Source organism: Dendrobium catenatum, unplaced genomic scaffold (assembly GCF_001605985.2).
Source record: "Dendrobium catenatum unplaced genomic scaffold, ASM160598v2 fragScaff_scaffold_1449, whole genome shotgun sequence".
Taxonomy (NCBI): domain Eukaryota; kingdom Viridiplantae; phylum Streptophyta; class Magnoliopsida; order Asparagales; family Orchidaceae; genus Dendrobium; species Dendrobium catenatum.
The window spans coordinates 579,993-605,565 of NW_021319911.1; the positions used below are offsets into that span (position 1 = coordinate 579,993).

A 25,573-nucleotide genomic window follows, 5' to 3' on the forward strand; every position below is an offset into this window, starting at 1 on the left:
CCAACTGTTCAAACCATCCCACATCGCGGCCCACCTCACACCGATTCGCTCCCCAAACAACACTCCCTTTCGTTTTCACTAAACTTCACGGAAGGAACCGCTCCTTTGATTCAACTATCTCTGCTCGTGTTTGCAGGAACCATATGTAGAATCCCTCGCATTTCTTCCTTTGTCTCTCTGTGCTGCACACAAACATAGGAAGCTGAAGGAAGATGCCTCACCTGATCCCTCTTGATCTCCCGTACAACATCTCATCTCGATCCCGCTTCTTCCTATTCATGAACTTGTCTCTCTATGCTGCACACTAATATAGAATTTAGAAGACATATCATAGATTGGCAACATAGCTATACTGGGTGGGTATTTGGAAGGATTTACTGGAGTTGGTGGCCAATTGTGATGTGTGTCGAGGCTCAAATACCTGGCTATAACTTCAGGTGGTCTTCTATAACCTTTAGCATTGCTCAAGAAGTTGTGAGAAGAGGAGACTATGGACTTTATTGAGGGACTACCTAGATCGGAAGGGTTCACTGTGATTCTAGAGGTGTTAGATAGATTGAGAAAATATGCTCATTTTATTTCCTTATGTCACTCATGCACTATGATGCTGGTGGTAGTCGCATTCATTATAGAGGTGATCTTTTTGCATGACATACCCGAGGCCATTATGTCCGATCGAAACAAGGTCTTTTTGAGCTACTTCTGGAGGGAGTTATTCAAGATGCAGAGGATTATCCTAAAGCGGATTACAACTTACCATGCCTAGATGGATGGCTTAACGGAGGAGGTGAGTTGTAATGTGGAGACTTATTTTCATTGCTTTGTATCAGATACACCAAAGATGTGGGCCAAGTGGTTAACCTGGGCGGAATTCTTTAAAACAGTTCATTTCATACAACAGCTCAGACAACGACATATAAAATCTTATATGAGAGGGATCCACCTCATCTGATACATTATGGGCATGAAAACACACCAATGTCATCAGTGGAACAGAACTTGGGAGAAAGTGATCAGATTTTGGTAGAATTGAAGGAACATCTACGGACAGCACTACAAATCATGAACAAGCAGGCGGATGGACACATGAGAGATGTGCAGTTTGAGGTTGGGGAAGAGGTTTATCTAAAGATTTAACCTTATAGATAGAGGACTTTAGCTTGAAGAAGGAATGAAAAGCTCCCCCCCCACGATACTTTGGGCCCTACGGGGTAATGGAGAGCATTGGCACAGTAGCATATCCTACAATTTCCACTGACCTTAGCCATTAATCTCGTTTTTCATGTATAACAGAGATGAGCCATTGAAAACTACACACCCCACCCACACTACCAGCCGCACAATTAGAGGATATGAATGTGATAGTAGAACCACTGAGAGGTAAAATGAGTGCGCCAAGGAGGGAAGGGGATTAGGAGGACGTTGATTAAGTGGAAGGATTTACCATAGTATGAGGTGACATGGAAGCCCTGCAATACGATCTAGAAGTAGTTTCTTTCTTTCTAGCTTCAGGATAAGGTGACTTTTTGGGAGGGGAGTGTTGATGCGGCTGCTGGCGGCCCATCTGCCAAGGTGGAGCCCATGACCTCCTTTATCACCTATCGGAGAAGAGGCTTTGGGGGAAAACTCTTTTGGAAAGATGTAAGGGGAATTTACTAGAGCATTTGGCTATTTAAGGAGGGATATTATTGAGTGTTAAGGTTTACGTTGAGTTTTTTTTTTTTTTTTTTTTCAGTAGTTTTTTTTGGGGGTTTTTTTGGAGTTTATTAAATACTTGGGTGTTTTGTTTGGAGATTAGTAAATACAAACCTCTTGGTGTTATTTCTGGATCTATTTGGAGTAAGTTGTTGTTTTCTTTATTGTTGGGTGCTGTTTTGATAATGAAGTCCTATCATATAACTTGGTCAATTTAAAATATTAAATAAGGCAATTTAAACAAAATTAGGTAATTTAGGTTTCATTGTGTCTACAAAATACTATCATGAGATTTATAATTATATTCTTACATTCATTAGTAAATATAATCTTAGGGAACTTTCAAATTGGATTTGATAATTTGGAAGACATTTTTGAAAGTTATTAGTTGTTGCATCTACAAAAAAATAGTTTTAAAATTTTGTTCGTTAGATTCACAAAAATATAACTGGAGCATTGATCAACTCAAAAAACAAATTCATAATGGTTATATCTCCTAAATGAGATTTTAGCTATGTCAGCATCTTTAATGCCCAACTAGTGATAACCGGGTCATAAATTAATTTTGGAGAGAATTATAGTACCTTCAAGTTGATTAAATTGATCATCATTTCTCGACAACTGATATTTATTTTTGATTGTGAGCTTTTCAATTCCTTATAGTTGATAGACATTCAGAAATTCTCATCCTTATTCCTTTCAAAAAGTACTAGAGCTCCCATGGTGATGTATTAGGTCTAATAAAATCTTTTTCAGCAATTCTTATATTCTGACTTCCCAACTCTTGCAATTCTTTAATTGCTATTCTATATAGTGCCTTTGCAACATGTTCTCTCTGAATGGAGGTATACCAGATTAATTTTCTAAATAGATTTGTAACTGCTTTCTCACAAATGGTATTTCACTCAATTTGTTCACTTTTTTTGGTATCTTTGATTTTAGCTAAAAAGGCTTGATGGCTGCTTTTCAATAATTTGAAAGCCTTTCAAGAAGAAATTGACATTTAAGATATTCTTTATTCTTCATGGAACCTTAACTCTACCACAACCCATTTTGACCTCCTTTTAGTCAACTTAATGTGCAGCAGAGATAGATTATCCAGCCATATACATTTCCCATACCACCCATCCTGAACTACATTCATTAGGATTAAGTGAGTAGAAAACTAATCTGTCCAGATTATTGCAGCACATATATTATATTCTAATCATAAAATTATTTCTCATAATTAAATTTTCAGAAGCAGACACAATATCAATATAAAACATAGAGTTTTACTTAAAATTTCAAGTAAAGTTGTACGTACCCAAAATTTATAATTTACATTTTACTGACTAGCCTTTTTATCTAAAACTGTACACCTAAGAAGGACTATGCACAATTTATCGTTCAATACTATTATGCTTAAAAAAAATACCACTTCTAATTTCTAAGTGAGTCATTGGTGTCTACCATCAATTGGCAAACTTACCCTTTCTGCTGGCAAGCATTTATTTTCTTTAACAATTTCTGGCAATCTTATCTTTTGCAGTGTGCTTGGGCCACTTCTTAACATGCCAGTGTCTGAATCCAAGAGACAACGCGTGTTGGTTGCATGCTGTGTTTTGTATTCTGAGGTTAGTATGCTCCTTTTTTTAGCGTGAAGTTACTTTTCTATGCTAGAAATCTTTGGATTGAATCATTGATAAATGATAGTCAAAACAACAACTTTATGAAAAACTAGGCTTTTTAACTTCCAACTCTTTACTGATAATTTTATTTATCTACTCTTATTCTATGATAAAAAATTGAACGGATTAATATTGGACAAAACTTCGTTATGATTTATCATAATACCTATTTCAAACCTTTGAACGTAAGCTTCTAGATAAGTGGGTGGTGCCTTGCAGGACTAAGTTTGACCCCTTACGGATCCCATTCATTAATCAATTTATCTTAGAACAAGCTATGGTGTTGATGCTCAGTCCATGTTGCCAAGCCAGATAGGCTGTTATGCCTAGGAAAGTAGGGGTATGAGGGGTGCGTAGATGGGCCAGAGAGGGGATAATTACATAATTTTTTTGGTACTATTCAAGTATTAGTAGTTTTATTCAAAATTCCATCTTTATGTCTTAAAAATACAATAGCCTAAGAATATACAAAAGTAGAACAATTTATATTCACATATCCAATAGAGCGTATGAAATCATAGTCTCTTTCAAATGAACTTATAGCTTTCTAATGAGTTAGACCAATTATTAGACTTTTTGCTTTCTAATGAAGTTTTGAAAGCCATTCTGACACCTTCAAATCGCCTTCACACTCCAATTTAATGCTCTTTATTTTCTTCTGCAAATTTTCAAAGCTCAAGGGCAATATTTGATGTCCGCTTTTGATAGTTTGAACTTACCTCGATCTTTTGTTCTAGTGAGTTATGCTTTGTAGCCATTACTTGGTAGACTTGTATTAATCTTATCATTGCGACATCAACTAATTTTTTTCTTCCAATAATCTTAGTGAGTTTTGTTGGAATTATGACATCTTGCTTAATTGATCTGCTAATCAAGTGTTGATATTGAGTTGAAAGATTGTGTTTTAATTATTCCTCTTTTTGCGAGTCTTCCTTTAGTTGTATGTCCGGCTTAGCCCACTGACTGATTTTTTATTGTTAAAATTCAAAAATTGAAAATCAATTAAAAGAATAAAGGTCAAATCAATGTTAAGATTAAGTTAGAATTACGATAAAGAAAATATAACAACATATTATGGGTAAACGCCACTTCTATTATATAAATCAATAATTTTCAAATAAAAAACAATCAATTATTTTCATTTCTTAAAAGAATGCTTTAATATCTTCACTATTAAAAGACCTAAAACGACCAAAGTCTTTAAATCTCTCTTCTTTTGCCTGTTCTGTTTTATGAATCTTTAAGTGGCTATTTTATTAATCTTCAGTTCTCTTTCGCACAAACTTATTATATAATTCATGAAAATCTATAGCCTTACCTTTTCTTATGACCCTCTTACAGTTCTTCTGGCTTACGTATATGTATTGTTTCAATATCAGGAAAACTAAACTACATGCACTCAGGAATAGTCTGGTCAAAGGAGCTAGAATAAGGCTTTTTATATCCATGCTTTGACTATTGATCAACTTTAGCGTGGCAAGTCCTCTCATGATTAAGGTAGAAATTTGATATAGTAAAGTAAATATTGTTTACGAGTGAAAAGTAGTAGCTTTTAGCATCAGGACTTTGATCCAAAATCCTCAGACTTCGTGAAATCCTGGGTTGAAGGCTGAGTTTAAGCAACTTTACACGAAATCTTTGGTGATAAATATAAAACCTATTGACCTTGATGCTTCTGTATTTGTTAATGAATTTATAGCAGGTTGAATATAACATAAATAGAGGTGCTAAGATGGATATACTATGGATATACTGTAGAACTTGAAGATAGTGGGATAGAATACACAAGAGTTTTGTGGTAGCATATATTGTAGATAAAATTCTAGAAATTAATTTATAGTTATTGCCCAAATGTAAAAACCATAGCAGGATAGCAAGTTGCCGGATTACAGAGCAAGTAATCTGAATGAACTAGGAATTACGTGGGATGGTCCAAAATGTGGTTAGTAATTCTGAAAGAAGATTTCCATAAGCTATAACTAACTTGATATGCTTCTCTTGAAAGGAACAAATGGCAAACAGGGATTCATAAAGTTCACACTAAAGGGTTGTGAAAGGATCATGACGATGTGAAAAATGATTTTCTTTTTTTTTCCAAATATTCATATCTTAAATGATAAATTGTGGATTCTGAAGTTAACCTTTCTTTTTCAAATATTCTTGCTTTTCTTCCTAATGAGATTTGTAACGTTAAGCTCTGAATAAACGGATTGGCTACAGTTTTTTATCGTTGGTTACACTTAGGCTTCGTTTGGGACGGCTTTTTTATTGCTTTCTAAAATGGAGTTTAGGGTCTGTCACAACTTTTTCCATGCGTGTGCCTCACCGCTTATTATTGTACACAAGAAAATAGCATTATTCTCAAATGCTTCTTAGTTAGACAGTTTCTTTTTCACATAAACAAATAATATGAAGAGGATTATACTATGTAATTCTGATGATGCAGGTATGGCATGCTATTGACAGGGACAGGAAACCTGTTCGAAAACAGTATTTAGAAGCAATTTTACCTCCTTTTGTTGCTGTTCTAAGGAGGTGGCGACCCATTTTGGCTGGTATTCATGAACTTACTTCATCAGAAGTTGAAAATCCTCTCACTGCTGATAATCATGCCTTGTCTGCTGATGCATTGCCTCTTGAGGTGACTACAATACCCGGTGTTTTATTGCTTTCTTCATTTAAATCGGTGCATAAGTGGATTCATTTCACAGATTACTTCATACTACAGATTTTGTAATTAGATTTTAGTGCTCTGAATGAAACCATTTCTTTTATAACTATTTATGTGGTCATATCTCATATGAAGGTGATTGTAAAGTTTTATCATAAACTTTAAGTAAGTGAATTTAATGAAAATTTTCCATATTTTCGGATGTCATTTAAAGCCTATTTGGTGGTTTGGTAAAATTCTTTTACTTTTAAAGTTTAATTGTTGGCGGACGTGGGAATCTTGGTTTTTGAAATCTCATTGCTTTTTGAATTCTCGGTCTTAACCAATGGTCACTAGGTTGCCCTTTATTCTAGATCCAGCTAAAAAAAAATAGTCGGTTATTACCATGCAAGCTTGCATTATATATATAGGTGTTGGTGTGTGTTTATGAATATGTGCATGTATGTGAGGACCTTTTTTTTCTCAGCCCTATACAAAGATCTCCAACAATAGCCATATTAACTTAGTTCATTGCTTTTTTTAATGAAATTCTAAATTTTTAACTTGGTTCTAATAGCTTAAGTACTTGGCCTAACTTCCCATCATTTGGATCTAGGAACAAGTTCTGAATATGGTGGATTAGATGCAATTCATGTGTTAAGACCCGGTCTGGATACTCGAATTAATGAGATGAGAACGAAAGTCAGACGGGAAATAAACAATTTAACATTCAACTTCTCAATAAAACTAAAGAACCACAATCACAAAAAATTTTCATAAAACTATTGATACCATTTTCTTTAATCTAAATATTTACATTAATCATATATTACCTGTTTTCATTTGCGCGTCATCTTCTATGTACGTACTCCTCCCTTTCAGCCGTTTCTATTTCTTTGGAGACTTACCTGAAATATTAGTTTAATGGGTTAAGTTTATATGATAAACTCAGTGGATAATCTTTATACATATATATATATATATACATATATATATATATATGTATATATGATCGTATTATATTATATATATTTAAACATATTCATAATATATATATATATATATATTATATAATCATCATACTAATATACTATATATTATATATCCATACATAATATACATATATATACATATATAATATACATTAATATAGCATTTAAACATGTATAAAATATAATGCATGTTCTTTTCTCATTTTCTTATACAATATTAAAACTTATATAACATTTAGTATACATATATTTTTCGTATCATTTTCCATTTCATTCATTCATTACTTTATACCTTTCATATATATTTCATAACAATTTAACATTTTTTTCTTTTCCAATTCAATTAGTATATGAGCACCATCTAAATGTATCAATAAATGTACAACCATTTTTATTTCCATTTAACATGCATGAGAACGTTGCTCCCCAGCCAGTACCATACGGGAATGAACTCCTGTAGTTTGCATGCTTATCATTTTCCATTTTTCATTTATTCATTACGCTTTTATTTAAAATTTGTAAATTATATCATTTTATTTTCCCCTTATTTATTTGTATTCTTATGTGTATATAAGTATCATACATATATTATACATTCTAACTTCACTTTATATTTATTTACATGTGTTTTAAAATCAATATATTATATATATATATATATTAAATATATATAATAATATAAAATATATTATAATATAATTCATACTCTCATGATAATCTTATGCATATTAATATAAAAAAAAAATTATATATCAATTTTACCATATATAGCATTTAAATTTACATTGCTTTTTTATAATAGTCTCCAAAAATAATAAACAAATTATATAAAATATTCTCTTTCAGATATAGATGGAATACAAAACAAAAACAAAACACATAAGCCTTTATCCCACTAAGGGCGGCTACATAACCTTTTTCTTCATTGTGTCCTATTAAAAGTCAAATTCTCGTTTAAATCTAATAAATAAAGGTCATCCTAATATTTTCTAACCAAGTCTTTTTAGGTCTACCCTTACCTTTCTTAACATAAGTTAAATCTAATACCTCTACTCTCTTAACCGGTCATCGGAAGGCCGCCGTTTTATGTGACAAAACCAAAATTCTAAGGCGACTCTCTCTATATCTTATCTCTACTGGAGCTACTCAACCTTTTCACGTATATGCTCATTTCGTATCCTATCTCTAAGGTAAGCCACTTCATCCACCTGAGCATTATAATAAAAAAAAAAAAGACCTTCAGGTTCATAGGCCACACCTTAACTTAGATTGATATTTATTATTATATTATATTTTATTAGTAATAATCTTTCTTATTTTTCTTTATTAAAATATATAATAATAATATATATATATTATTTTATATATATTTTTTAATATATTATATATATATATATATTTTAAAAAATAAAATTATTTTATTTTGTATATATTATTATAGTTTTATTTCCTATTATTATTTTTATATATATATATATATATATATATATATATATATATAGATTGAATATATTATATATATATATATATTCGTATATAATATATATATATTATATATATATATATTTTAAGCAAAAGAAAAAAAAAAAAAGTTTGGTTACTGGCGTGCGCGCCTATGAGCGTTACGAACTTCTTCTGGATAGTACCATAGATCCTTTTATAAGATGCGGTTGGATTGAATTTTCTGCTCAAAAAATTACCTTAAGTTTTGATTGGGGTAATTTTTATCACATAAGCAGCTTTCGGCGGACTGCTCCATGCACTCACCGCATATCAACTCATGGAATTTTCTGTCTGATGGTATATCCCATCGACGCATTTCACTGATACTGGACATCTGATATAATGAGATTCCAAGATAGCTAAAACATTAGTATCTTTATGCTTGTGAGTCACCTTTATTAACTGACTATTTTGATCAGTTCCAAGTCACCAGATTCTCCTTCGATAGGGTTCCGTATTTATTTGACTAAAGATTGATTACACTTCGTCCATACTTATTCGGTTTAGGATCTACTCAAGCGCCTAACTCTCTTAGCTCTAAGGTTGACCTCCATACTTCAAGTTTACTTTTCAACTCCTTCTGTCTTATCAAACACAAGGGAATAGTCATCAGCAAAAAGCATACACCAAAGGGTACAATTGAAATATGCATTGGTCTCTTGCAAATGTTAAGTGAGAACCGATCTGACTAAAGCAAAGGATTATGGCTTATAAGGCTGATCCTTGATATAACTCCTAGCGATAATAGGCGAAATAACTTGGCAATACCACTTGTGGTTTTGGCACAAGTAATAAGCTTCCTCATACATATCTTTAATGATTTGAATATAAGCATTATTGACTCCTTTCTTTTTAAGAACTCTCCATAGCACTTCTCTTGGAACTTTATCATATGCTTTTTCTAAATCAATAAATATCATATGTAGATCCTCCTTATTTTCTCTATATTTCTCCATCAAACCTCTTAATAAATGTATGGCTTCCATAGTCGACCTACCCGGCATGAATCCAAATTGATTTTGAGAAACATTAGTATCACGCCGCAACCTATGCTCCATAACTCGCTCCCATAGTTTTAAAGTATGACACATTAACTTAATACCTCTATAATTCGCACAATCTTGTACATCACCTTTATTCTTAAAAATAGGAATTAATACACTCATTCTCCACTCATCTGGCATCTTTTTAGTCTTCAAAATAGTATTAAAAAGTTTAGTAAGCCATGAAATTCCTTCATCTCCTAAGCATTTCCACACCTCTATTGGGATATCATCAGGTCCAACAGCTTTTCCACCCTTCATTTTCTTTAAAGCCTCTGTAACTTCAGTTTTACTAATACGCCGATAAAAACATAAATCTTTATTTTCATCTAGGGTGCTAAGGTCACTATAGTCAATCTTATTTTCACAATCTTCATTAAAAAGTTTAGCAAAATATCTCATCCATCTTTGTTGAATATCATCTTCTAAGAAAAGTATTTTTTGATCTTCATCTTTAATACACTTCACTTGAACTAAATCCTTACTACTCCTATCTCTTTGTTTGGCTAACTTATACATATATCTTTCTCCCTCTTTAGTATCTAATCTATTATATAAATCACTAAAAGCTAATGCCTTTGCATCGCATATTGCTTTCTTAGCATCCTTACGAGCCACTTTATATATTTTCCAATTATCATAATTTTTAAAATTAAACCAATTTTTATAACAAAGCTTCTTATTTTTAATTTTTTCTTGCACATTAGGATTCCACCACCAACTATTTTTACTATTGGGAGCTTTTCCCTTTGATACTCCAAGGACATCTTTTGCAATATTCTTAATATCAGTAGCCACTTTTTCCTACATAATATTAGCATCCTCATGCACAGACAAAATCTTAAGATCTAAAATCTTATTTCCAAAAATATTTTTGTTAATATTCTTTAAATGCCCCCATTTAATCCTAGAAAATTGTTTTACTTTATTTTTTATTTTATGCCCCTTTATCTTAAAGTCCAAAACTAATAATCGATGTTGGGTACATAAATTTTCACTCGGAATAACTTTACAATCTTTGCAATCTAAACGATTTAATTTTCTAATAAGAAAATAGTCAATCTGGGTTGTATTATATCCTTTTTTATAAGTGATGAGATGCTCATTCCTTTTCTTAAATAAGGTATTAGCAATTGAAAAATCATAAGCTAAACAAAAATCCAATATAATCATGTCACTTTCATTCTTCGTTCCAAATCCATGGCCACCATGAATGCTTTTAAAATCATCTACCTCTCTACCAACATGTCCATTTAAATCTCCTCCAATAAAAACTCTTTCTTCAAGAGGTATATTTTGTATTAATTCTTTTAAGTCATTCCAAAATTTTAATTTAGAACTCATATCCAAACCTACTTGAGGAGCATAAGCACTTATAATATTAAAAATATTATCATCAACAACAATCTTTAAAGTTATAATTCTATCTCCAATTCTATTAATTTTTATAACATTATTCTTTAAACTCTTATCTATAATAACACCTACACCATTTCTAGTACGACTCCTACTTAAATACCAAAGTATAAATCCTAAATTATCAATTTCCTTATCCTTCACTTCAACCCATTTAGTTTCCTGAATGCACAAAATATTTAACTTCCTATGAATCATAATATCTATTAATTTTCCTGTGAGGGAACCTATATTCTAAGTTCCTATCCTAATTTTAGTTTCATGGACTAGCTTCTTTGCCCACATCCGTCCTTGATGTGGGAACCCTTGCCTATTTAACACTGCACCTGGGTGCCGGTGCAGCGGCCCTTGCACACTTGTCACTGTATTCAGGCCATACAACGCGTCGCTTCCAGGGGATGCCCTAGCATTAACACAATTTCTTAAAGGATTCATATCATTAATTTTCGACAAGTTTTACGCTGGCTGTCGACTACCTAACGCAACCCTCCACTTTTCTCATCCAGGACTTGGGACCTGGCAATGACAGTGTTTGAAATGGAAATACAATAATGAAATTATGTACAACTATAATTATCCACTTTAAATATTTTTGAGTTTTAATTCCTTCCAAACCTCATGCTTTGTATGGATTTTTTAACACTTGTTTCAACTCGATTATGAACATCTTCCACTGTTCAAATAACATTAATGAGATATGAATTAATATAAATCTGTAACTTTGAGTACTCAAATATATCTTCAAAGCAACATCAAGGATTCCTATTCTTCTCACGATAACCTAATTTACTTCAAACATTTCTAAAGAGGATTTTTACTTAATAGTACATCATTAATCATAACATAAAAGAGCTTTAATTCATCCCAAAATTTTTATTAAAACAAAATAATTACCTCGTCAAAATTTTCTTTCCTTGCAAATCTCCTTCCTTCAATGTCGAACCAAAGTTTACTATAATTGGATTCTTCCTATTGTTTCTTTAATTAGAAAATGAGAATATAAATTCTCATCTAATTTGAATTTAATTAATAGTTTAAACAGTTACCCTTTATTCCACTATCAAAGAATAAAAGAGACTTCAAAAGAAAATCTCTAAATTCTTTCCTCATTCTCTCCAATTTTTTTCCACTTTTAATCTCTTCCTTTACATTTAATTAAACATTCTTCACCGTTTAGATGAAGTAATATAGATGGATTTATCAGAAATGGAAAAATATCGACAAAAGAACCTTCCTTCTTCCTCTCGTTCACTGCCTCTTCTTTAAATTTTTGCTTCTTTAGCGGCAATAAATGAAGAGGTGAAAGTTATGCTTAGAGAGGAGTCATTTACTTTCATCCCAGTACACGATCCTTAGCTCAAAACAGCGAACCGAGCCAGGTCGAAGCCGCTAAGCTTGTGTGAGGTCTACCTAGTTTCTACATGCTCTTGGTTCCACCCCCGCCCGCACAGTTTAGGAGTTAGGGCTGGTTGAACCGGCCGGTTTAAACTGGCTATTACATCATGGATGCTTGGACCTGACTAATATGGTACGGGCTTCGAATATTTGTGCTTGACATTCCTGAGAGAGTTATGTTATGGGTCAAATTTTTAGATGATAGATTAAACTATAGAAATGACATTATTTGGAGATTGTGCTCTCTTTTTATGAGGATTTTAAGATATGGTTCCAGGTTTCCTATGGTTTTAAACCTCTATGGTTACTTATCCCTCCTAATCATGAGATAACTTTTGATTAGGAGCTAAATTCTTGTGTGTGTGTGTGTGTGGGGGGGGGGGGGGGGGGAGGGGGATTGGTTTTTTTTGAAATGATCGTGAACTTTAGAGTTGTTGTGGGTTATAATTGACTTAGTCAGTAGAGGTAGTTGGTCTAACTTTAACTTAGATCCTTGTTGGCATCTATCACTGCGTCTTTGAAGGGGACCTTATCGACCTATGGTGGATTTTTATCGTGAACTTTAGAATTGTTGTAGATTCTAATCAACTTAGTTAGCAGAGGTTGTTTGCCCTACTTTAACTTAGATCCTTGTCAGCATCCATGACTGCTTCTTTCAAGGGAACCTTATAGAACTTAGGTGGATTTTTGTCTAAATGGATAATTTTAAGTTGACCTTAGCTTACAAAGTTATTTGTACTCTTTCAATTGCACCCTATGATTCACAATTTATGGGTTTGAGCCACTGGGGAGTGTTCAAGCTTTAGCTTTGACCATAATTTAATAGTTCTATTTTTGAATGATCGTAAACTTTAGAATTGTCATAGACTCTAGTCGATTTAGTCAACAGAGGTAGTTGGCCTAATTTTAACTTACATCCTTGTGGGCATGACTGCATCTTTTAAGGCGATCTTATAGATCTAGGGTGAATTTTTATTTAAATGGATAATTTAAAGCTAAATTTAGCGTATATAGTATTTTGTATTTTATCAAGTGCACCTTATGATTCACAATTTATGGGTCTGGGCCATTAGGGGACGTTCAGGCTTAAGCTTTGACCATAATTTAATGTTTCCATTTTGGAATGATCACGAACTTTAGAATTGTTGTAGACTTTAGTCTACTTAGTCAGTGGTGGCAATTGGCCCAATAGTAACTTAGATACTTGTTGGCAATCATGATTGCATTTTTCAAATGGACCTTATAGGCCTAGGGTGAAATTTTATCTAAATGGATAATTTAAGTTAAACCTTAGCTTACAGAGTATTTTGTGCTCTATCAAGTGCACCCTTTGATTCACAATTTATGGGTTTGAGCCACTAGAGAATGTTCAGGCTTTAGCTTTGGCCATAATTTTATGATGACCCCTGTAGAAAACAAAGTTGACAATGTTCGACCAATGAAATGATAATACTCATAACTCATCTATAATGATGGCCATGGTGACTAAAAATCTCAACCGGATGGGTCTCTACCTGAACTCAAATCATAAAGTTCTCGCAAAATATGGGCGAAATCTCTAGGCAGTATCTTATCTAAAAACTTAATATGCCTTCTGAATATTTATCCATAAACCGAAGTTTGTTAAACTCTCATTGTTGTCAACAAAAAATGAAAGGGGTTGCGGAGAGGTCGAGGTGCGAATTTTCGGAACCCACAATAGAGGCACCTTAGATGGTTTGGTCACACAAAACAATAGCCTTCTGGCAACCCGGCTGGGAGAGTAGATGCATTAGATTTGGCTTTTGTTAAGAATGGTAGAGGTAGGCCTAAAAAGACTTGGTTAGAAAGTATTAGAATATTTAAATTGAAATTTGACTCTTAACATGCACAACAGAGAAAATTGATTAATGCAGCCGACCCCACGTAGTGAGGTAAGGCTTGATATTGTTGTTGTTGTACAATAATTTAGAAAAGTCATATAATGACTATAGAATTTAACATATTTACATAACCCCCTCCCCTTGCACCCCCACCCCCTCTAGTTTTGACCTAAAACTCCAACTTTTTAGAATAGAGAGTTGGGCACCTCCTGTATGGTTCCTACTTGGTTTACATTGTCAGGTCTTTCGCCTTTACTTGTGCAGGCATATCCCCCATAATATGACTTTTCTCAATACTTCCAAACTAGCATAACAGACATCTAGAATATAATGTCACAGTATACAAAAATATTGTATTTATAAAATAAATTTCATAATGAACAAGTGATCATAAATTGAAATAGTTTTTGTTGCCAAAATTTTTATCCTATGATTAATTTAAAGAAATGCTATAAAAGTTATATTTAAAAATTTACCACTTTTGTACTAGAGATTGGATATCTCATCTCGTTTTTTAAGCAGGATGGAATTGCTCCCTTAAGGTATCCCAACCTATAAACAACCTAAATAAACATAATTTGCACAATTTATGATAAATTCCTAACTTATAAATCTAATCTATAAGAAATCTAAAAAATAAGATTTTACCTCAATTATATTTCTTCTTTTTCAATTCTTGAAGTATATGCACTTGTTTAACAACCCAATGTAGAAATTAATACAAAAGAAAAGCAATCCAAATTCCTTGAACAAAACCCTACCCACCCCCCTTTTTCTTTCCTTTCTTTTTTTCTTGTTCCTTTCTGTTCTTTGGATTTCAATTGTTGCACCTCTTCCTTCTCATGACCCGCTCTAGCTTCGGCTCTAGAGTAGAATATAATAAATAAATTTTTTTTTTTGTTTTATAGAAGTTAATATTTTGGAGTATAATTTCAGGGAATAAATTTATGCTTACCATTATAAAAATTTTAGGGTATAATAGTCCCATCGCACTTTGGCACCAAAGCGTTCCCATGCATTGAGAGAGAATTTAGGGATGAATCTTGACTCAAAAACTTATCTCCTTTCAAATACGATGAAGCGATTGCTAGCATAAGTATTTTTCCTGATGTTTATGTTGGTTGATTTAGTTGTAAGAGTTGGTTTAAAGCTGAATAACAGACGAGAACATACTATTATTGTTTTTCTTTTTTTGTTTTGTTGAATCAAATAGGATAATAGGCAAGATAGGGTTGTAGCATTGCAATGATTAAATAGTGAAAATTCATAGATTAGGGGATTTGATTTTGATTTTTTTTTAATTTTTTCTTTTAAAACAAAATTTTAAAATAATAAAAATAATCATAAAATAAATAACTTAAGTAATGTGTGCTTGTATTCTCATGTAATTCCTTGTCGATCGTGCACATGCCATCAACACAATCCTTGGAAAATTTTTTATTTCGCCTTTTTGTGGCAACTTAGGTATTATGTTATCTTTTTAATGTAATTTTGATGTTCCAACACGTTGATGAAGTCTATTTTGACAATGGGAGACTATTAGGTATTTTTTTTCATGTCTATATTCCTTTGTTTTTTTATCGTGCAACTATTTGGCTATATAACAGATGATTTCTGGGTAAATTCGATGCATTGGCTCAGTTTGTTTCACAAATAAATGATGTTTGAGTGCTTTCGACTGTGCTCGATGCATTTTTGACCGGTTTTGTGCGTTGTCAAGTGAATTTGTCGTTGAACACATAAGGAGGTCAACAATGTCCAAATAGGGACATCCATGCCCAAACTAATAACTATTCATGACAAAATCTATCCATTGATAAGTTGTGAAGGGTTTCACCTTACAACATCTCTTAACCATCCCATCAAATAAGTGGAGGATTCATTAAATTGTAAAATATTATCTTGCCATTATTTAATGTCTCTCCAATGCCAATGGAAACCCAAATTAAACCTCTAGAAAACTATCAAATCAAATGCACCACAAGTAGAAATTTCACTAGTACCACCATGCCCGAGGACCACGGTAGGAAAATTATAATCAAAAGATTGGTATGAAACTGAAACCAAACGCATCTAAAACATCTTTTACTAATATCAATATATTTGTATGTCAACTTAGAACAATAGCATGATGAATCAGGAAATCTCTCGGCCTTGGAGAAGTCAATGAATTACTAGACTAATTCATAGTCTTATGAAACTAACTAGGTAACCATATGTGTCACCTTGCATTGAATGTCAAGCTATTCATTTAAGATAATAAGAAGTTTCCATTAGCATATTTTATCCATTTGGGTTCTGTTAAAATATGTTTTTTTGGAGGACCAAAAGCAAGCATGACATTGTTCTAACATAAAAGCCCAAGGTATGAAACCCTAGAAAATAGCTAACCCAACTAAAATGACATGTGATTGCTTCTTTATAGTTTAACATTCTTGCCAACACATGCTAACGCCTCATTTTTGTTTCAGATTGTAATCCCTAATGAATAATATAACCCAATGACCAAAGGCTTTTATCATGATGAACTCTATGATGTATTGGTCATGGGTATATTATGAGCTTTATTAGTAAAGTCTTGTGTTAACAATGTGTAAGCAGGTAAAGAATTCAAGTGTTTAGCTACTAAGGAAGTAAAAATCCCTAAAGAGGTTAGAGCAAAAGCTAATTAAAAATGAATCAAATTCTTTCTTGAGACATAAAGACCAAAGTTCATTGATATTGTGCCCAATCTTGCATAAGTTACGTACACATGACCAACAGCGAGAAAAAGGAATGCAATAGTTAAAAGATATGAGCAATATTGATTAGCCATAAACTTTGCGTTTGAGGATGCAATCTTTCTAGAAGGGTTAGACTTTTTGGGTACTAAATAAACAGCTAGTTGAATCAGGGATTTTAGCAAAAATATTACATTGACCCATCGAAAGAGGTCTCACCCTTGGGGATACGACAATACTTTTAAGAACTTTCCATTTGATGTACTCTACCCTCAATCTTTGAATTGCAACATGAAGTTAATATCGCGTTTAAGCCAAGAAATTTTATTTACTCTAAAAGTTCTTGACAAATGATGATTGAGATGAGATTCGACATTTTTGAACCTCAAAATGCTTGATTTCCTTTTTTTGTAAGCATAACCCACTTTCAATATTAAAGGTACGAGAAAAAGAAATAATAGATGAAAAAAGTTTTACTTTTTCTAAAGAATTGGTATAGAATGGTTTCTCGGTAATAATAAGGAGAAAATTCAAATATTTACTAGTGGTAGTTTATGGTTTAACCCAAAACGCGGATCGAATGTTGCTTAGCTGCTCTAGTCTATCTTTATCACTATGTTAGATTCGATCAAGTTATGGAATTGATATTGATGTCAACATTTAGTTAACAATTTTTGTTCCAAAAACCCATATCTGAAAATTTTCAATTAGTTTTCATCAATTGCCTAGAAGTGACCAGAAGCAATTGTGACTCTCATTATAAGTCCATATATTTCATATCTCCAAGTCCATGGATTATACCTTTTTTTGGTATAGTGGTGGAATCAAAGGGCTGTAAGGATGATTGGTGGTAGAATCCAAATGTGCAAGAAAAGATTAAAAATAAGAAGCTTTGTTATAAAAATTAGTTTAATTTTAAAAATTCTGATAATTGGGAAATATATAAAGTGGCTTGTAAGGATGCTAAGAGAGCAATATGCGATGCAAAGACATTAGTTTTTAGTAATTTATATAATAAATTAGATACTAAAGAGGGAGAAAGATATATGTATAAGTTAGCCAAACAAAGAGAGAGGAGTAGTAAGGATTTAGTTCAAGTGAAGTGTATTAAGGATGAAGATCAAAAAATACTTTTCTTAGAAGATGATATTCAATAAAGATGGATGAGATATTTTGCTAAACTTTTTAATGAAGATTGTGAAAATAAGATTGACTATAATGACCTTAGCACCCTAAATGAAAATAAATATTTATGTTTTTATCGGACGAGTATTAGTAAAACTGAAGTTAGAGAGGCTTTAAAGAAAATGAAGGGTGGAAAAGCTGTTGGACCTGATGATATATAGAGGTGTGGAAATGCTTAGGAGATGAAGGAATTTCATGGCTTACTAAACTTTTTAATACTATTTTGAAGACTAAGAAGATGCCAGATGAGTGGAGAATGAGTATGTTAATTCCTATTTTTAAGAATAAAGGTGATGCACAAGATTGTGCAAATTATAGAGGTATTAAGTTAATGTGTCATACTTTAAAACTATGGGAGCGAGTTATGGAGCATAGGTTGCGGCGTGATACTAATGTTTCTCAAAATCAATTTGGATTCATGCCGGGTAGGTCGACTATGGAAGCCATACATTTATTAAGAAGTTTGATGGAGAAATATAGAGAAAATAAGGAGGATCTACATATGATATTTATTGATTTAGAAAAAGCATATGATAAAGTTCCAAGAGAAGTGCTATGGAGAGTTCTTGAAAAGAAAGGAGTCAATAATGCTTATATTCAAATCATTAAAGATATGTATGCAGGAGCTATTACTTGTGTTCAAACACAAGGTGGATTGACCAAGTATTTCCCTATTTCGGTTGGGTTACATCAAGGATCAGCCTTAAGCCCATATCTTTTTGCTTTAGTCATGGATGTTCTCACTAGACATTTGCAAGAGGATATACCTTGGTGTATGCTTTTTACTGATGATATTCTTCTTGTTGATAAGACTAGAGAGGGAGTTGAAGGTAAACTTGAATTATGGAGGTCAACCTTAGAGTCTAAAGGTTTTCGCTTGAGTAGATCTAAAACAGAATATATGGAGTGTAATTTTAGTAGTAATAGACCTACTGAAGGGATTGTGACTTTGGGCGATCAAGTCATTAATAAGAGTACACATTTTAGATATCTTGGATCTATTGTTCAGAGTGATGGTGAAATAGATGGGGATATTATCAGCAGAATTCAAGTTGGATGGTTGAAGTGGAGGAATGCATCGGGCTTGTTATGTGATAGAAATGTACCCCTCAAACTTAAGGGAAAATTCTATAAGATGGTAGTGAGGCCTGCAATGATTTATGGTCAAGTTTTTGAATGGGATTCTTTTCTCCAAAAGTTGAGTTTTTTTTTTGGGTGAAAAATTAGATATCCCCCTTCCTTGCATGAATGATTCCTATTCAGGAGATGGAGAATGTTCGCATCATGGAAAGGACAATATTATAGTGGAGTATCTTTATAAAGTTGATATTTTCATAGCCACTATGGAAGTATGGATGCACAATTGCATGAATTAAACAATATATTTAAAGATTATGTTATAGAACTATTGATTCTCAACCTAGTATTGAATTAGAGATGGATATTTATTATTCCAAATTAAAGGTATTTGTTAATTTGCAAATAAGTTTTATCTTGAAGACTAAATAGATAAAAACACCACTCTTAAAAATTTGGTTAGAGCATTTTGAAATTGAAGCTCATCAAAATTAAGTTTGAAAATTTCTCCCCAATTTTTGATCTATGTCAAATGTTGGCAAATGCGAGATAATCGATCACACATCCTTTTAAGTTCATTGCTAACATAGATTGAAATGTTTTTGCAAAGAATTTTGAGATAGAATTAGTGGTTGATGATTTTGATGCAATGAAGAAGTGTCAATATTTGACTTTAATGCTAGGTTAAGATAGGTTTTTTTTTCTTTTACTTTGTTGGTTTTTATTTACATATTTTTTCTATGATGCGCTGATACTTCTCTTCGAAGTGGTATGCAGTGTCTGACACGTATCAACGCAACACTCTTCCGACACATGTATGAAACACTAAGGCATGTTCGATTAAAAAAATTGGACACGCATCTATTAAATATTTTAAAATAATTTAAAATAAATTCTTGTACTTCAAATTTTTATTTATTAAAAATATAAAAACTAAATGTATTTATTTGACTCTGAAGTCTCAAATCAATCGCTTGTGCTGAATATCCCATTCCTCAAACATTCCCATTTTCATCTGTTTAGCATATTATGACTAGGGTTTCACAACAACACACGATGTCATCTGTCCGATGTAATCAATGTTTTAAAATAATCTCAATATTGAAGTCTGATGCTCTCTTGACATTGACACACAAAACTAGTAATTTCTACACCCACAATTATGCCCTTGCGCTATCCTGACATCTCATCTTTGTTCAACATCATCTCAACATCAACGACTGATGTCGTTTCGACATTGAGGGTCGATGTTATCTTGACATCGATGCCCTATACCCATTGCACAACATCGATGTTTGAATCTTGACAACATTGTCGTCTGCCCTCTTGGTGCATGACACAACATCCATGACCAACTCTTGACATCCAAATATTTATCATTTTAAGCACAAATCCTAGTTAAATGACTTAATATTTCTCAATTATTTTTAATATTTTGCTTATTCAATTTCTATAAACTATTTTTAAGATATAAAATTTGTAATATTGTATTCAACCCATGTATGTGTCCTATATTTTCAATATTTGACGTGTCATGTGTCTATGTCGTGTCTATATCATCGTATCTGTGTCTATGCATCATATATTTTTTTGTTTGCTTGTGTTAGTTCAGGAAGTTAAAGTTTTTAATTTTGATTTATTTTAGTTGATCTTTGATTTCACAGCTCCTTTAAATCTTAGTTCCGTCACTATTCTGTTCTGTGCCATCTCCAAAAATTAAAATATTTTTCTGTCTGAACAGGCCGCATTTGCAATGATATCCCCTGGCTGGTCTGCTGCTTTTGCATCTCCTCCAGCCGCCATGGCTTTGGCAATGATTGCTGCTGGTGCTTCTGGTGGTGAAACAGCTCCAACTTCCAGAAATACATCATATAGGCGTGATACATCCATGCTTGAACGCAAGTCAGCTAGACTGCATGCATTTTCAAGTTTCCAGAAGCCTCTTGAGACATCCAAAAAGTTTTCACCTATGCCAAAGGATAAAGCGGCAGCTAAAGCTGCTGCTTTGGCAGCTGCAAGGGACCTCGAACGCAATGCGAAGATTGGTTCTGGGAGAGGGCTTAGTGCTGTTGCAATGGCCACGTCAGCGCAGAGGAGGAGTGCAAGTGATCTTGAGCGTTCTAAGAGGTGGAATATTGCGGAAGCCATGGGTGCTGCTTGGACAGAGTGCCTCCAACCTTTTGATTCAAGATCTATTTCAGATCGGGATTTTTCTGCTCTTTGCTATAAGTATGTGGCAGTTCTTGTGACGAGTTTTGCTTCAGCAAGAAACATGCAGCGTGTGGAGGTAAGTTGGTTGGATGTTTTGTTTCGTAGCTTTATTTTTTTATCATAGCTTGCTCAATTTTTTGGAAATATTGTAGATGGAGAGACTTGTACAGGTTGATATGTTAGACAGACATCGTGTACGCACTGGTGCTCAAGCATGGAGAAAACTTGTGTGCTGTCTACTCGAAATGAATCAGCTTTTTGGACAATTTGGAGATCAATTGGGCAATGCCAAATTAGTAAGTGCAATTTTAAAGATCTTAAATTATTATTAAACAACCATGTTTATTTAATTTTTGTCTTCCTTCAATTTCAGATTTAGCAAAACTATTCACATTGATGTCAGTTAATGAGCTTTTCCAAGATCACCAACATTAAATGTTTGATGTGCAGGCATTTCGGATGTTAGACACATCAGAAAATTCTTGCAGGATGAGAAGATTTCTGAAAAGATGCTACAAAAAATCTTCTTATTTGCGTAGAGCTTCTCTTTTTGAAGATAATATACAACATAAATCTATGGAAGACTCGTATGATCAGGGGGATTCAATAAATAATGATCTTCCTTGTATTTCCACCATTATGAAACCGGAAGCTATGTCAATGGAAGAAGAAAATGAGGATGAAGATCAGCCTGAATCTGTTAGTGTGGATGATAATGTAGGCAATCAACCTGTGCTATCAACTGATGACCAGTCATTGCATGGAGCACTACTTTCTAGAAACGCTTGGGCCTCTGTTGATGAAATTTCAGTTCAACCAGCATCCGTACTTGCTCCTGGATATGTTCCCGGTGAAGCTGATGAAAGAATCATTCTTGAACTGCCCTCACTGATGGTGCGGCCATTGAAGGTTGTATGTGGAACATTTCAAGTAAGTCATTCAACCTAGTGCTCAAGTCTTGTTCATTTTCTTGTTGTTTCAAAATGATGTTTGGAACTACCTAAGTTCTACATGAGCCGATAACCTGTTCTATAATTGGCGAAAGATTTTAAGACATCTCATAATTGTTCGTATGTCTCAACTGATAATTTTCTCTATAGCTGCGAACTAGTGGAATAAATCTAGGACATCATGATAAGTTGCAGTCTTTAGTTTGTAATGCATTCAAATGAAAAACTTGGTATGAAAGCCTTCTGAGTGTCTGATATCAGTAATATGGTAGTTGCCTTTTGATTGATTAAATTTGAGTCGATGTTTGAATTTAATCTCATTCCCTTTTTTTTGGGGACAATTCCCTTTTTTCTGTTTTCTGTTTTTTGTTTTCAAGAACATGTACTAAGTGGGGGCAAAAAAAAAGCAGGTTTGTTAACCATATTTTCAGTTCTTATTTTTGGGAAAAAAAAGAACAAGTTGTTTCTTTAAATTGTGAAAATAAATAAGAGCATTTTCACATTTTCTAAAAATATACCTAAGTGATTGTTTAGACCGGTTTGACTAATTAAGATAATTGTTTATTAATTATGCAAATCAAATATTAAAAGAACTAATTAGTGATTAATTAATTTTATAGTTAAGATCTAGGTTTTATAAATGTTTAATTTCATAATTAGGGAGGGGTCAATTCACTAGTATAGTAATTAATGAAAATAATTCTTATTTAATATTTGTTAGAGAGAATTAGAGATGATCAGAGCTTTAGTTATGATAATTTAGTTTATTTGTGTTTAAGCACAAGAATATGATGTGCAATATATAATTTATTGATTAAGTAGCCAAAATAGTTGGCAGTTAACCATTTATTTAATATAATTAAGACTAAGATTATTAATTGGAAAATTTATTTAACTATAGTGACTTGCAAAATAAAGAATTATTAGGCTAATTATATATTAATTCGGTTTTTTAATTAAATTATCAATATCTTAATCAGTTTTTTTTTTTATTTATGGTAATTAAGATTTTTATTTATAATTAAATCATAAATAACCTGAGTAATTTGTGACGAACTTTTTATTTAGGCTAATTAGAGATTAGTTAGGATTTTAGTTATTATCATTAAGGTGATGGTAGTTTTTAATTATGATAATTTGATCTAGTTTCGTAATCAATCACTAATATTAAATTATCATTAACATTTCATTATAGTTAATTAGAAAGTAATTACAGTTTTAATTAAGATCATTTGGATTTGAAATATAAATTAAAATTTTGACTAATTATAGATATTTAGGATTTGATTAACCTAAGAAATTGATAAATAATTAGTGATTATGATGGTAACTTAAATTAATTGGTGTGCTTAAATAAGATTTAGTTAGCATAATAAATACATGGATGTGATTAATTTGGATTAAATACTGAATCGTGCCAATTAAATTACAGGCTACTTTTTTTTTTTTAATTCCCAAAGTAGTTTTTATTTTCTGTAAAAACAGGAAATAAGCAGAATATCCAAATAATTTTCTTTTTAGCAAACAAAAACAAAATAAAATGGAAACAAAACTCATCCAAACATGGCCTGAATTCATTTCATGCCATGCCACATTATTATCTCCTTGTATTATTTGAATCTTACAAAATGCCATCAAGTTTTTCATTCAATTAAGTTTTGGGGGAAAAACTAATTTGAAATTGATCTCAAATTAGTGTGTAATGAATGCATTGATTGGAGGCTTAAGAGAGTGAAGAAATAATAATGACTAATACATAAAATGCATCAAAAGTAAAGACTCTCCATCGTGGCCATCGATCTCCTGTGTCGCCTTGGATAGTCGCGTTGGAACCAAGCTTGGCCGGCAGCATGGAGAGGGGAAAGGGGGGAATTCAAACTCTTTCCAAACGAGATATGCCAACGAGGTGGAACAATAATGACTCCAAATTTAAAATTTCAAACGGATTCAAACGGATAAACTTTCCTTATTTGGATTTCACAATTAAGGAAAGTTTTTGGATTTAGAAATTTGAATTTCAATATTCTCAAATTCCTTCCTTAAGGTTAGCACCCAAATTAAGAGTCATTATGACGTTGTATGAGGGGATGGCCAGCGGTCAAAGGGGAAGGGAGGGCTTTGCCGGCGGGCGAGTTTGGCTAGGGAGGAGGCGGGTTGAGTGATGGAGCTAGTGGACGGTAGTGGGGCTATGGAGGCCGGCGGGTGGGAGTGATGGAAGTGGTGGAGAAGACGATGGTAAAATAGAAAACCACGAGTCGAGGACTCTTCCAACGACTGGTGGGCCTTGCACTTGCTCCCTTTGAGCTCTCTCTCTCTCCCTTCTCTAGCTCTCATGCAAGAAGAAGAAACAAGATGAAATTTTCATTCATTAACCAATACATAAGAGAATGACCATATATATAAGCCTCATAATGACAAATAAACAAAAGATAACAATGCCCCTCGGGCTACAATAGTGACCAACTACCCATAAGGACAAAAATGGAAAAATGAAGAAATAATAATGACTAATACATAAAATGCATCAAAAGTAAAGACTCTCCATCGTGGCCATTGATCTCCTGTGTCGCCTCGGATAGTCGCGTCGAAACCTCGTATCGATGTCCCCATCACTTAGTTTTAGTTATCTAGCACTCTTCATTTGTTATTGTTAAAATCATCTTGGTTCTGTTTATTCTAAGCTATGTGTTGGATGGATTACTATAGTTACACGACTAGTTTTTCAGCTTGCACCTTAAGTCTTTTTTTTTAGTAAATCCTGTATTCAAGCATGTTACTTTTACAGCTTTATTTTTTGGTAAATTGTAAGGTCTTTATGGTTTTCCACCTTTCTTATTTATTTTTTACAGATCACAACTAAGAGAATAAATTTCATTGTTGATGTGCATACTACTGATGAATCCATAGCTGAAAGCTTGGTTGCTTCACCCCAAGACAAGGAACAAGGCAAGGATAGAAGCTGGTCCATCTCTTCCCTTCGTCAAATTTTTTGCCGAAGGTTGTTGATAAAAATCTTACCATCTTCAATAGCATGCTTGTTATACTGCCTAATAGAAAATTAAAATCTATAAGAAAATCATTTTTCTAATTGCAAATAGGTATTCCTGCCATCCTTTGAAGGTTACGGAAGCAATGCTTTTCAATTTAGATGGGATGATATCATATGCGTAATTCATTTATACCTTATATTATTACATATTTCTA

The 25,573-nt window shown here is 32.8% G+C and overlaps 1 protein-coding gene across 3 annotated transcripts in view; it reads left to right on the forward strand.

The window, feature by feature from the left end:
* LOC110095242 (BEACH domain-containing protein C2) overlaps positions 1-25,573 on the forward strand; it is a 105,723-nt gene that overhangs the window by 63,556 nt on the left and 16,594 nt on the right. For all 3 annotated transcript variants that reach the window (XM_028700115.1, XM_028700117.1, XM_028700116.1), the window contains 6 exons: positions 3,227-3,311; positions 5,812-6,006; positions 20,950-21,495; positions 21,572-21,715; positions 21,870-22,349; positions 25,219-25,367. In XM_028700115.1, the coding sequence (XP_028555948.1) occupies positions 3,227-3,311; positions 5,812-6,006; positions 20,950-21,495; positions 21,572-21,715; positions 21,870-22,349; positions 25,219-25,367 (1,599 nt within the window). The remainder of the gene's footprint in view (positions 1-3,226; positions 3,312-5,811; positions 6,007-20,949; positions 21,496-21,571; positions 21,716-21,869; positions 22,350-25,218; positions 25,368-25,573) is intronic.